The 14,668-nt window shown below is 35.6% G+C and overlaps 1 protein-coding gene across 3 annotated transcripts in view; it reads right to left on the reverse strand.

The window, feature by feature from the left end:
- ASPH (aspartate beta-hydroxylase) overlaps nucleotides 1-14,668 on the reverse strand; it is a 208,054-nt gene that overhangs the window by 154,350 nt on the left and 39,036 nt on the right. For all 3 annotated transcript variants that reach the window (XM_046641925.1, XM_046641924.1, XM_046641926.1), the window contains exon 3: nucleotides 14,140-14,208. In XM_046641925.1, coding sequence (XP_046497881.1) covers nucleotides 14,140-14,208 — 69 coding nt within the window. The remainder of the gene's footprint in view (nucleotides 1-14,139; nucleotides 14,209-14,668) is intronic.

The following is a 14,668-nucleotide window of genomic DNA, read 5'->3' on the forward strand; positions in this document are numbered from 1 at the left end:
TACGCAGTTTTAAATTCATTATCTATAGTGTCTAAAATGATAAGTACATTTTTTTCTGCTTATATTCAACACTATGAAATCAGTATTCCTTTAAGCATGTTTTCTGTTAATTTATGTAGGGCCACTCAAGCCAACATATATGTTGTCCATGCTCAGAGGGGAGAGAGTAATTAATGCAATATACAGGTAATTTCAAATCTCACGTGACACGCTGCTTTAGACTTGTTTTACATAAAGTTTAATAGAGCTGCTAGCAAAATGTTTGAATTTCACCTTCTTACCCTCTCATTAGGAAATCATAAGAGAAGCAAGATGTTTACTGTATAATGTAGTATTTAAGCAGAAACAAAGAAAATGAAAGATTTCTTTAATAAAATGTCAAAGATGTTTTTGCCTATCAAAATCATGTAAAACTCACATAGCACAAAACGTTATTCAATACTTCCCGAAAATCTTATTAAAACCTTATAAAAATACAGAATAGCATTCACACAGAATGAACCAATGGAGTCCTCATTCTATTTCAGTGCTATTCACAGAGCAGCACACAATGACAGAACAAGAGCAGAATGCTTGTGCAATGTTTCTCAAATACGAAAACTCTCATTCAATAGTTTAATTTCCCTCTCTAGATCAAGAAGTAAAATTATACTTTATTGGCCATTTATTTCATAATTTTTTATGGAAAAATAAAATGGTGAAAATTCTGTTTTCTTCCCAGGAATTATTCAGGTGGGATACAAAGTTAAAATATTAAAATTTCCTAATCTTAAAGTTAAAATACAAATCACAAAACAGTGCAGAAAACATAATGAAAGTCTCACCTGTTAATGTTTTCCAAAAACAAACTAGCAACAATAGGCCAAGCATTTCAACACAAAAGACTATTACAAGTTTATATAGAAAAACATGCACTTTCCCTATGCCCCACTCCCTAAATCTCTACACGTGAACAAGAAAAACCACTGGGATATAAACTAAGGCTGTAATAATAAGCTGTCAGCCTACACAGAATGGTTCACAGATACAGTACTTTTTAAAGAATTAAAATATCAAACGGCAAATTCTACACCAACATAACACAGTGTTCCAGATTATAAGTCTAAGTTTTCATTTTACTGAAAACTCCGACTTTGATCACCCAAGCTATTATCGTGCTCTAAGACAGAGCGTCATCAGAGCTTTCAGAGAAATGAAATCATGAATGAATTCATCTTTTTTTCCAATAGTAACTGAAAGATTCAAGCTAAGAAAGATTTTAGGTTGGAAGGTAGGATGTGTATATGTAAATTTAGATATAACAATATCATGATACTGTTATAATATATAGTCTTAATTTAAAGACGCTTCCAAAGTTTTGATAACGAAAAAGAAATTACTTAAAATTACAGGCCTGAGGCAGAAAATTCTTTAATAAAGTTTTGATAAAACGACTTATGACCAAAGGTGCACCAAAACCAGAAAGCAACAATGTTTAGCATTAGTAGCTGCATTTACATCACATATCTAGAAAATGGCATGCATTTTCAAGCATTCAACTTGATTCACTCAAGGCTAATTTAAAAAACATAAAATACCTTTAGCCTTAGCTTTTCTCTTGGCTACCCCACCAGGTCCTTCTGCTGGTATTTACAAGATGAAAACAGATTATAAAAAGAAAATATTAATGGAATTAAAAATTAAGTATCTATAAAATAGTTAAAATCGATGCATCTATGAAACAAATTAAGTTCCTTAAATTCACCATTTAAAAAAATACACTCCTTCAACATACAAATATCTATCATTTGTATGTCATTTTAGAACCTTACTTTCCTTAACTATAACAGAAAAACACATTGTAATCAGCCTATGACTAAGTCAACTTCACAATCTGCCTTAGACCTGAAAGACTCGTAGGCTTTAGAAATGCCTAATCACCACCGGAAACGGCGTCCATCTCAGTGGCACCTGGATAGGCACTGGGCTTCTGCTCAGACACAGATGATCGTCACAAACTACAGGGTGGAAAGGACCTGGAGACTTGACTTCCCCACTCAATCACCACGGCCATCCAAAAAAGGACAGCATATTTTGACAAAAGTTTAATCTTTACTCTTTGAACAATCATTGCTTTTTTCCCCCCATAGTTTCAAACTTTCTTTATAAAAGAAATTACACAAGAGGCCAGCCTAGTGGCACAGCAGTTAAGTTCGCATGTTCCACTTTGGCGGCTCAGGGTTCGCCGGTTCGGATCCTGGGTGCAGACCTAGGCACTGCTTGTCAAGCCATGCTGTGATAGGCATCCCACATATAAATAGAGGAAGATGGGCATGGATGTTAGCTCAGGGCCAGTCTTCCTCAGCAAAAAGAGGAAGATTGGCAGATGTTAACTCAGGCCTAATCTTCCTCAAAAAAAAAAAATCACACAAGCAGATAAGAATTACACTATTACATAAGTGTCTTTACTTTTTTACTCTTCATCTAGAAAACTTTGCAAGGGCTTTCTATTTTCTCTCTTGGCAAATGAAAAGTTCTGATGATGGGTTTATTTTTAACCTTCTAACAAACTTCAATACCATCCACCTATCAGTACCCTCCCATTCCAATGTGGCTGTGCTTAGCATCCCAGTCAACTGATGTTCCCAAATCTATCGCCTGGTCACACAAATGCTATTTTATACTCATTTATCAGCAAACTTTCCAAAATGGCATTCCAAGTTGCCAATTCACCCCCTAGGCATATTAGGGTGGGAGGTACGGTGATTACTGCTCATTTCTTGTAGGGACAGCACCATGTACAATCTGTCACTCAACAACTAAGGTCTACGGTGTTGTCTCAAGAAAGCCCCCAAACCCTTTCATGCTATTCCTGCTGGCAACTGTAGAACTCACTCTATATGTTTCTCAACACCGTAGCCACACCCCCACATGCAGTATGAGATGTTTTCACGCCTATTCTCTTATATTGTTCAAATCATCCTCCATTCCTAAATTCCTTTCCCTTTCTCTACTCATAGTAATTTGTTTCCATCAAATGAGATAGTCCATTTGAGAATGGCAATTTATTTTGATTGAAATATCATCATCATTATTCTGAGAAAAAAGGTGTAAGTCTGTCTTACTACTGACTATATAAAAAAAGAAATGTGAATTAACTGTTCCACATGGCTATCTATATCTGTCCAATTACTTGATACACATATATACCATAATCAGTGTGTGTGTATGACACTTTTCAGAGACAAAACCTGATTCTTTCCTAAACTCTATTAAAAACAGCATGCCGATACTGTAATACTGAAAGCTATCTTGGACCACTCCCCACTAAAGTTTATTTCAGAATAAAATATCAAACTTATTCTTGTAATACCAACTCTTAGACACATGGGTATTATCCAAAGAGCACAAGAAATCAGACATAATAAAGCATTAAAATGCACTTTTAGTGATGCTAATGTCCCCTCTTGATTCCTGCATGTTCTCCAAATGCAGACCCAGATTTTCCAATTCAAAGCAGAGGGGAGGGAATGGGACTACCAACCCCTGACTCCCACTGTTATGACATATATAGTCAAAACCTTCTAAAAGTCAAAAGAGCAGTTTTGGGAAAGAAGGCATGAACAACAGTTCAGGATGAGGACACTACTGAATTACATTAGTTATTAAACGTCTTGTAAGGTTCTTCAGATTACAGTTTTACAAGCATAGAAGAGGCGGTCACATTACAATGAGAAAACACAGGTGAAGAGAAAGGTGAGCAAAAACCCAGGGTGCTCATGAGGGTCTCTCTTACCTCCTTAGAAGAAACTGATCATATGTGGAATTTCCCAAGATTCTGATAGGGGAGAAAAGGAATAAGGGTTTGAAGGACTTTATCTGTGTCTGTATGTTTTGAAGGCTAGAGGAAGCACTGGCTTGTCTACAGGAAAAAAAAACTGAGTTAGCGAGAGAGGGGAGAAATGATGTGGCCAGAAGGAGCAGGTGCAGACACAAGGGAATAGGCTAGCTTTGGAAACCAGAAGATGAAACATCTGCAAAAATGACCAATGAGAGAGGAAATGACTCAAGAAAATTCTCAGAGTAAAGAAATGTTGTAAAGTGTAGGAGATGAAGATAATGGAACCCAAGCCAGAGGTAACTATCTTGGTAAAGCAGAAAGCAAAAACACCTCTACAGAAAAACAAAATGACCCTGAAAGATGGAAGAGTGTAGAAAAGGTTTTGAATACGTACTAAAGAGAATAACAACTCTGTCACAGAGAAGAGAGCACCTCACAGAGGTTTGAGTCAGGTAAATTGAGAATAGGTCTTTTCCCAACAACGTGAAGCCCAGCGGTGGTCCAGGTTTGGCGACAGCATGCAGAGGAAATAAACAAGTGTGGGCACAAGAGAGAAGTGGCCTCAGAGAAAACCACAAGGCAAGTATGTAAGACTTTGCTTTCACATAATTGCGAATTCTACTCGGAATTAAATTCTTATCATTTGTAACTACGGTGGACTCTTCCTACAGTGTGAAAAATCAACAAGTGTGCCTTACTTTTCTCCTCCTCTCTGTTACCATAGCCAATGCTCAAGGGGTAAAAAGGGAACAATTCCATCAAATAATAAAATTCTTGACAATAGAATAACTCCTTACAAATAATTTCCAAGTAGTATGGAGAAAATTATATCATTAGAGCCTGAAAAGGAAGCATCTTGGTATTCTATAATCCACTTGGATAAAAGTTGTTTTTATTGATAGAATATATTCCAACTGAAGGGAGTTATCAAAGAAGCATCAGGATGTGGTTAGAGTCCAAGAGAATGGCAAAAATCACTCATCGCTGTGTCATTTACCTCCTTTTTGCCCTGTACATTTATTCTAATGGTTTTTAAGGTGATCACTGTTAACAGTTCTGTGGACTATTTGGGAATTTTTATACAGAAATTTGAAAAAGATGGTCTTATATTCTTCCCTTAGAGCATGAGGGAGTTGCCTAAAGGAAATTAACGTTATTTTGGAAACTGCCTCAGGGCCACTATTCCATACACATTTTCAAAATGAAACGTGCTGTATGAAATTAAAGTGTTGAATCATTAGGCCAACTGTAGGACCTGTGGTTCCGCCACATGCAACAAACTTAACGTCAGGATACTGGGTCCATTACAGAAATCCCAGCAGCTACTGAAGACTTTCAGAGTTGGCCACAGAATTGGTAGCCTGGGTATCACTCATACTGAGGTCATTTCAGTCACGCCCATAGTCTAGTGAGACCAATGAGTCACTTTCAGTCTCAGCTTCTCATCTTCTTCCTTTCCATACTGAAACATCATAATTTATTTCGACATTAATAGACTCCAGAGAGCAAAAAGAGGCCCCGAATGCCTAAGTAAAGGTTCTCTGAGCTAGGCAGTCTGTTGCTCTAGAATGGATGTCTAGTCTTGGTAAAATGTTTGTCAGGACACTACACCAATTCTCCTTCTATTTTTAAATAAATGATATAACAATATTATCAGAGACATTTTTGAAAAAAGGAAGCTACAAACCTTCAACGCTCTATGATAAGTGGGGAAAGGAAAATTAGAACATAAGAGAATTGAAAGGCCACAAGGTTAGAAGAGGCTACATCCAGAGACTGAGGGTTTGGATGAAGAAAAAATGCAGGCTCAAATACAACTGAGACATTGGAAAGGTCACCTGAAGACCTCCGATAGCACAGGTCAGTTTCTTGCATAAACTTCAAAATGTCATTTCTCTTGAAAAAAATATGCCCAACAATTTTTTCACTTATTAAAGCTGGTTTTCAAAAAAAAAAAAAAAAAAAGAAAACCTTCAGTGTTTTATTATGCAATGGGTAACTCCTGAGGTTCTCATTCATAAGAACTGACCCCACAAAATACTTAATAAATATTACATGTTAGGCTCAGCTTTGAGGCGGGATTCGAATGAAGCCTAAGACCTGGTTCCTAACTTCCAGGAGTTCAGAAGCTAGTCAATATCCACTCCTATGTATTACATGGTTTTCTCAACAAATAAGAGAGGCAGAGAATTCAGCATATTGTTCCATCAATCAACTTGTGATAATAAAGTCTGAGTCACTAGATTTCATAAAAGCGCTCCAAATACGCATTGTGATCAAAGAAAATTCCACAGCCCAAATTGCAGAAAACTTGTTTTACAGATGAGAATCTTATCTAGAAAGAGTCACTGAATATCAGTCCCCAAAAGGTGTAACTGCCAAGGGATCAAATTAACTATCTATGCCTATAGCTGCTTTTTGATAATTTTCCAAAGTTATAAACATTAGGATAGACAAGGAAACATTTTGTTCAGTCTAACTAACTGTAAATAAAAACAAACCAGAATTTCAACAGAAAAAAAGTTCTTTCATGTCTGGATACAGCTCTGTAAGACGGAGGTAATTTCTAGAATAAAGACTCCAGTACAAGATGAAAACAGCAGGATCATCCGGCATTCCATTACCTCCGAGGCATCTGCATGATTCCCACAGGCAGCAAGCTGGCAGCTGGGCCTCAGCACCTAGAAGACGCTTCTTCAACTCACTTACATCCACCACTCATGTCCCAGGGAAAACAAGAGCTGAAAGAAGCCAGAGTGCAGAAAAGAAATCCCCAGTGCCACTGCTTTGTTTTTGCACCAAACTCCAGAGAATGCAGTGCCTTCTTAACCGGACAAACGGCAGTGCGTCCGTCTGAGGCAGCAAGGGCAGCTCTGAAGAGACAGCACCACATCTGAGTACACAGCGTATTCCGCAAAGTTCCTTTGGTTGTTCAAAATTAGAAAAGCAGAGTAAATATAGCACAACTTAAAATTCTGTAACTATAAATAAATACTCAAACGTACAGAATACAATTGTGCCTTTGTAAGTAACTTGCTAAGTTTAAAAGATGTAAGCTAGGAAAAAATATATATCATGAAACAGAAAATTACACAACAAATCCTTAGAAAAATAAGAATTATATATAACAAATAAAATTTAGGTGAAGTAATTTTGATCAGCTTCAAAATACTCTACACCAGTTTTGCAAACAACTTTATTTTCTTTCACCAAAAAAAGCCTTAGGCACAAGTTGAAGGAAGTCACAGAAGTCAGGGGTTCACCAGCTACTGGATTTTACCTGCATCAGAGGCTTTTCAAAAGGGCTGATTACTAAATAAATGTCTATTTATTATCTTACAACCTAAATACTAAACAAATAGGGAGTACTAAATAAACAGCTAATCATTCTCTCACATCCTGAAAGCATAATTAATTTCTGTACATAAAACGTGCATTAGTATCATGACCAAAAAAACAGAGCCTGATGAGAAGTTAATGATTCCAAACATTTTTAACACCCAGATTTAATTATTTAGTTCTCATAAACTGATCAAACATCTAGAGTTAGTAGCATTAAAACAGAAGACAACATTACAAAGTGCGTCTCAGACATTTGGCGAAGTGAACTTCACTGAGAGTGAGACCCTAACACTGCTTGTGAAGTTAAACCTCATGAACTTCCCAGTACCCGTATTCACAGAGGAAGAATCAAAAACTGCAGACGGAGGTTCCATAAACTTTCAGGAAGAACATTATTAAATCATATCCATTTGTTCCAGAATATTAACATTTCAAAATCGAAGCTTTTGACTGTCAGAAACATTAACAGAATGAAGCATTTTTCCTGAATAATTAGCGAAAGACAAACTGGACTTTAACAGCCATTTAATCTTTAGGAGACCAGCGTCCACTGTGCAAGAGGCACATCTATTTCCAAAAGTAGCTTTAGAATAATGCTTTTTCCCCCTAAGATTAGAAAATGGACGGTTCTCCCTAAGACACGTAAACAGCGAGGAGAGGGGGCAGCTGATGTGCTCCCTGCGTTCCGATTTGACACTTCTACTTTCAGGCTATCATGTGCCTAGCCCACAAGAGTGATTTCTAACGACGAAACCAAATTTGTCATATTCTTCTCTGAAAAAAATGGGTGAATAATTCACTTACTGAAAGCAATTTGATTAAACGTGAAAAAAATAAAGAATGAATATTTGAAAAGTAGAAATTATTACAGTTAAGCAAAATGTTAAAAAATGCAAACGTTTCCGAATTTTAAGCTCAATGAAGAACCAAAGCTAAGTTTCATAGAAACTCAAAGAGATTCAAAAACATGAAACGCCCCGCCCTAAGAGGTAACAGAAACCAGAGGGCTTAGGTCTTATCAATTTCAAGCTGTAAGAGCTTCATTTGAGGGAGGAAATGGATGAAATCTCATTTTAAGAAATGCATGTTACAGATGACAATACAATTGCTTTTGCTGTTACTGAAGCAAACATTTTAAATGAATTGATTCAAAGGTGTTTTTAAGGTTTTCTAATGGAAAGAACTTATTCTCCTAAAAAGAATTACCACTTTAATAAATTTAACTTATAAATCTAAAAATCATATTATACCTAAGCCAAAGTTGATAGCCAATTAATAAAGTAATACAGGAAAAAAATGGAAAAAGACTATTATTTAGGATGAATAATTTTAATCTGTACAACATTACTTAAGATACATATTCACATTTTCCCTCTTGTGTAATACACCTACTTTAAAAAAAATACAAATTATTCTCTGGATGTGTATTTGAAAATTAAATTAAAAATAAATTTTGCTTTCATAGACAGAAATATTCAGACATACTACTATCTGAATACAGTAATTTAACTATCCTAAGGCAAAAACAAGGAGTTATTTTCAAATTATTTTAAAAGCACCATTAATACAGAATTTTCTATTGAAATTTGTATTAAACTATCTCACAAATCAGTTAACTTAAATTACAAAAGAAAAAATCAGCTTTTTTAAGAGCCATCATTTCACACATCAGTCATGTTAAAGATCAACAGAGAAGCATTTGTGAATCATGCTAGAAATATTTTTATAATAAAGTCCATTATAATCATTTTAATCAATAGTGTGTTAGAAAGACAAGCATCAAGGGTTAATCACAAAACAATTTGCTATTAAGTTTCTAAATTTAGTTCAGTGAATACATAAATTGAAACAAAACAATACAGAAACAAATTATACCACCAAGGAGATCATTCTCAATGCACCTTGTGCCGCTACTACAAGAACCAAGAACACTACTTTCTTCACTAGACGTGGGAGAGCTGAGCAAGCAACGAGCTAGGAGCTGTACTGGGGGGAAGATCACGTGGTTGCCTTGTATTATACATCACAGCTGCCCCACTGCATGTTTAAGCCCTGGGTGAGCAAAGGAAAGTAAGAAAAAGGAGACTGCTTCGGGTTTTCTTAAGCCAATGACTTCAGTCCCTGAATCAAAGTTACTGGTTATGTAAATCCAAAATGACACAAGTCTTTCCCTGAACCCCTTCATTCTGTGACGTACCATCAACACCATCTGTGGTTTCGCTTTCTTCTTCTTCTTCTTCTAGCATTTCAAAAGGAGTCATTATATCATAGAGAAATGAGAGGAAACCATAAAACCAATCTGAACTTTCCTCTGCTAAAATATTAAGGACTTCCTCAAGGGAATCAATATTTTCATTACTGCCATCTTTGGTCAGGCCTACATAAGAATAAAGGAAGAGAGAAAGAGAAAATAAGGAGAGCAGTTAGGCAGAAAAAGCAGCTGAGGAAGAGTGATCTCAAAAAGGGTGTGCATCATGCTCACAGAAGTTTACAGAAAAGATATTTTGAGAAATAAAGAAATCAACTAAGATGCACACCTTACAATCAACTCTCAATCATATGTGCTCAAGGAAAGGCACAGTTTGACCAAGCCTTACCATTCCTACCAGCCTCTAACCAGGTTTGCCTTTCTCTCATTAGAGAATCCAAAGCTGAAAAACACAAATTGTATCAGCCAAAATCGACTGACGACTGGCAATGGGAAGAGTGAACGAAAGCAGTACGAGGGTAAAAAGACAGATATTTCTGACAACCTCCAGGTTTGCCCATTTACCAACCAGATATTATCGAGAGTTGATTATACAAACATTTACATATATCAATACACATTCACTGAAAATAGACAGGTTCATTTCCTCAAACTTTTCCCCATAGGACCTGGAGTTAATGTAAGAAACTCTGGAATTAATATAAATAGCAGGATTACTGTTCATAGCCTCCATAGATGGGTAGAAATGTACTCAAATTACGTAATTCAGATAACTCAAAATTTAACATTATAAAATACGTTAGCTCTATAATGCTCTGGCTACTGACTCATGGTCCTATAACTCTGGCCAATAAGAGTCAGCTATTAATAATAATTAATTCTGCCTACCAATATGAAATGTGATCAGGCCTTAGCGAGTCATCTGCAATAGGAACACTTCAAAGCTCTCTCCCCACCAGCCCATGAAAGTCATTTCTATGGCAAAGACCCTGACTCTCGTTTTCAGTCCTGTTCCCAAAACAGGCCCCCGGGACGAAAAGAAAGCAAAGCGCATATTGTTTTTATCATTTGTTTTTTTCCTGTGAAAAAACAGGCAGGAAAGTTCTCCTGGCTTCTCTAGGCATTCAAGTTCGCTAATACTGCCCCAATCTACGCAGCAAGACCCATAACTCCACCCTTGAGAATAACGGGTGGAAGGTTCTGGCTGTAAGAAATGCAAACATTCGTGACTTTAGAGCTTTTCAGATTATAACCACTAAGGCAGTATTTCAGGCTTTGGCAACACAGAATGTCTCCACGCAGCACAACTACCAGCAGTCAAGACTGGCAGGTACAGGACAATAAGACAACTAGTATAAATATCAAATATTACAGTGAATTTTCCCCACTTTAGTCCATAGAAGAACTGCATCATGCCATTCTTCACATATTAGGGGGTAAAAAAACACAAAGTGTAGTTGGTATTTAAGTTATGTTTGACAAACCCAGAATGCTTTTTCCCTGAATTTAACACTTGACAAGTGCTGTGAACACAGGAGAACTGCACTCCCCCGACCCAAGGCTCTGTGGGAATAACACTGTTTCTTCTTCCTGCCTTAAAACACTATAGCTGTACATTGAGAATAAATATTTTTATTTTTCTCCATTTTCCAATATGAGTACTCCCAAGCATCGAATATAAAATATAAAACTTTACCGCCCTTCAGTATGACAGCTGATGTGTACGATAAATATGCAAAAGTATTTGAATGAAAGTATTTACCCAACCATGAAATCTTCCTATGGTTCTTAAGAGAAAACACTAGTCCAAAGAGGAAAAGAAAATATTTTGGATATACAATTCCTTCTCCACCTCTAAGAGTGGGCCAACCCACAGAGCAGGTGTGAATGCCTTACACCGGGCAAGGTCCAGTCCTCTCCCTTCCACTCACTCACGCACCGTCTGGTCTGCAAATATTTGTCAAAGCTCTAGGAACTGTTGACTGGCTTTCCTTTTGTTCCCCAGCCATATCTGGTATGGTGCCAGCTAGGTGCTAGTCATAGGACAAAAGGATAACCGTGTAGTTCTGAGGTGGCGTTACTCTAAGATGATGCTACTCTTGGCATTTAGTCCTCACATCATTTTCCTGTTGATTTTATTTGGGAAACAAGTTTTCAAAGAATATATTTTCAAACAACGTAGTTTTCAATAATCAAAACCAAAATCAAAGATACTTTAGATAATTTGGCCACAAAAGTAGGAAGCTACATAAACTAGAACAGACTTAGAATATTTGCAAAGTGTATCGTAAGGGCCATGGCCAGAAATAATGAAATAATAAAATTAATGATGGCTATCGATCTTGATTTACTCACACATATTTCATTCTCTCTTTACATTTCACAAGAAAACTCATACCTTAAAATGTAAAAGAAATGTAAACATGAAGGTATACATTTCCTCAAATTGGTAAGATTTGGATATATGCAGATTTAAGAAACCAGAAAGACGTACTAATGAAATAAATGCCAAATCTGCAAAAATTCAACATAACTTACAACACCTACCATGCCAAGCTCTCCTCGATGTCTGACTTTCTACTCTCATCCTTCCCTTTGGACTCCCTCTGCCTTAATCCAAAACCCTTCCCCTTGAGCTGCCTCTCCAATGAGAATGAACCCAGAAAAGCGTGGCTTCTTTTTTGGTATACACTCGCTGAATCTGCTCCACCCATAACCTCTCCCTGAACATACAGAGCCCACTAATGTCTCTGATCTACAAAACTTCACCAGCTTCTTAGAACCACCTGCCAGTAACAGAGCCACAATGAAGCTACAATAACCTCACAAACTAGAAAAGAACTTCAGCCATAAAATTCAATTCCAGTCAAGGTTAGATTTCATGCAGAGAATCCAAACACTACAGAAATGAAATGAGGTGAGAGGACATAAGTGAGCCTGACAATTTATTTTCAGTTTGTTTCATGCTTCCTAAAGCAACAAGCCAGCTGTGAGTCAGTACATATATATGGTAAAGTACTTTCTCTTAGCCTTTGTGCATTTAGCAATCAAATTACCAAAATGAACTCTCAGATTCAGCAAATTTGGTTCGACTTCCAAGTACACAATTTTTGTAAAAGGAACAAATTAAGATTTGCCCATACCATTTGTGCGTTTTCCTGCAAATGGCAATGGCCCTTCTAAATTACAATTAATTAAACTCTTAATGTTGCTTAAAAACCTTAAGGGGAATAAATTTTTAAAATCTAAAATACCATTCTAAAAATCAAGTTATTAATATAAGTTTGCTATAGAAATCTGTGTATTCTACAGAAGAAATAACATGTTCTAATTTTTAATAGTTGGCATTTCCTAGCTGACAGACCAGATAGCAGATTTTAAGCCCCTCTCCCCCAAAAAATCAACAAAATATAGTAGATGAGGAGCAATATTATTTCTAAAAATAAGGCAACTTGGCCCACATGAAGTTATCTTTAATACAAAAAGCTTCACTAGGCAGAATCCAACATTTAAAGTAAAGTAATATAATGGAGTAATAAATCACTTAAGGGCAAGCAAATTAGCGTCATTCTGATAGAATTTCTATATAATTTCCTTTCTTTCACATGCCTAGGATTATAGACTTCTGAGGATTTACTACATTTATAGAAACTCAAATTTAGATATGGAATGACAGAATTACATACAAAATTCTATTAAGGCTAAGATGGGGAAAGAAGTGTCATGGATAGCAAGCTTCCACTGCTAAGTAGCAAACATAATTCCCACTGAGTAGTAATGAGAAAACATACACTAACATGAAAATTAAGAAGCTTTATTACATATAATCACAACTAAAACCTTTTTTTTCATATTTAGAACTTACTGCTATTAATCTACTGAAAAGTTTCATTGGTTACAGATGCGGTGTCCTCTCATTTTTTCACAACCGTAAAATATACACAAAATTGTGTGACTAGGAAGAATTTCTTTGTGCTATTATTCTACAAAACTTGGTGTATAATACCACATCATATTCAATTATTTTTCTAAAGAATTTAATATAAAAAGTTTTAATACATATTATGCTATATACTAAAGCAAAAGAAGTATCATTTTAACAAGCAGAAATAAATAACTCACCAAACCAGAGTATACAAAATTTGCATATTAAAATTATCACTATTCTTTCTAGTAAGACAGCATTTTAAAACAAATGAAGGAATATCACATCTTTATTTATTAGAAGAACCATTTCAATGATAAGGACAATTCTGATAATAGAAAGAGAAGGGTCCAAGATTTCCAAAATGAAGAAACAGGCCAAAGACTACTAATTCATATTTTAATGGTACCTTTCAAATATGCATAGGACATTTTTATGTAAGCCTTTAGAAATTTACATTTTCAAATGGAAGTGAATTATTTCAAATGATGCTAAAGAATGGCTGTAATTACCATTTCTGAAAACAGACTAGGACATTAGCTATATGTTCAAATATTAAGTTCAGAATATGAAGTGCTTTGAGTCTGAAGACACATATGAAATATACTGATTAAAAATATCTGTGCAAGAGCTATATACTTATCCATTTATAAAAGTAAACTGAAATGTCAGTATCTATGGAAAAATAACTACACCATTTAACATCTCAACAAGAATGAAATATATGTTTCACATGGGAAAATACCTTCCATAAAATGTATATGATCGGCATATTATTAAAGCAAAAATATTCTTGTCTCCAGCATTTTCCCACCACTAACAAAAAATAAAATGTGTACTTGCCTAATAAAACTTTGGCATCATCCACATCAAAATCTCCATCACCATCGGCATCGTAGATTCCTAGTTTTCCTACAAGAGAGGAGCAAAGATGGATATGGGAACAAAAGGGAAACAAATTTAATAAGGTATTACCACTTATTGCACTCCTGAACATCAGCCATAAATGTTACCAATCAACGCAAATTCTTTCCTCCTTTAATCCTGAGAAACAGTGCTAAATGAATATCTTACCTAAAAACGAGAGCAATTCACTTACAGTCAGGAAACATCCACCTAACAAATCTAAGAAATATAACTGAGATAACATTTTCTTTAAAGGTTTAAATTTAATCATTTCAGAATAATTTTTTTATTGTACTGCTAAAAATACTTTAGATGAAATTTTCAACATATATAAGAAACAACATTGATCCAATTCTAACAGTTATGTGAAATGTAATGTTTCTAAACTATGAAAGTTCTTCACACCATCAATATTCAAAACAAAAAGAACACCTACCAAGCCTCAAATAAAGACTAAATAGAAATC

This window comes from Equus quagga, chromosome 16, assembly GCF_021613505.1.
Source record: "Equus quagga isolate Etosha38 chromosome 16, UCLA_HA_Equagga_1.0, whole genome shotgun sequence".
NCBI classification, from domain to species: Eukaryota; Metazoa; Chordata; class Mammalia; order Perissodactyla; family Equidae; genus Equus; species Equus quagga.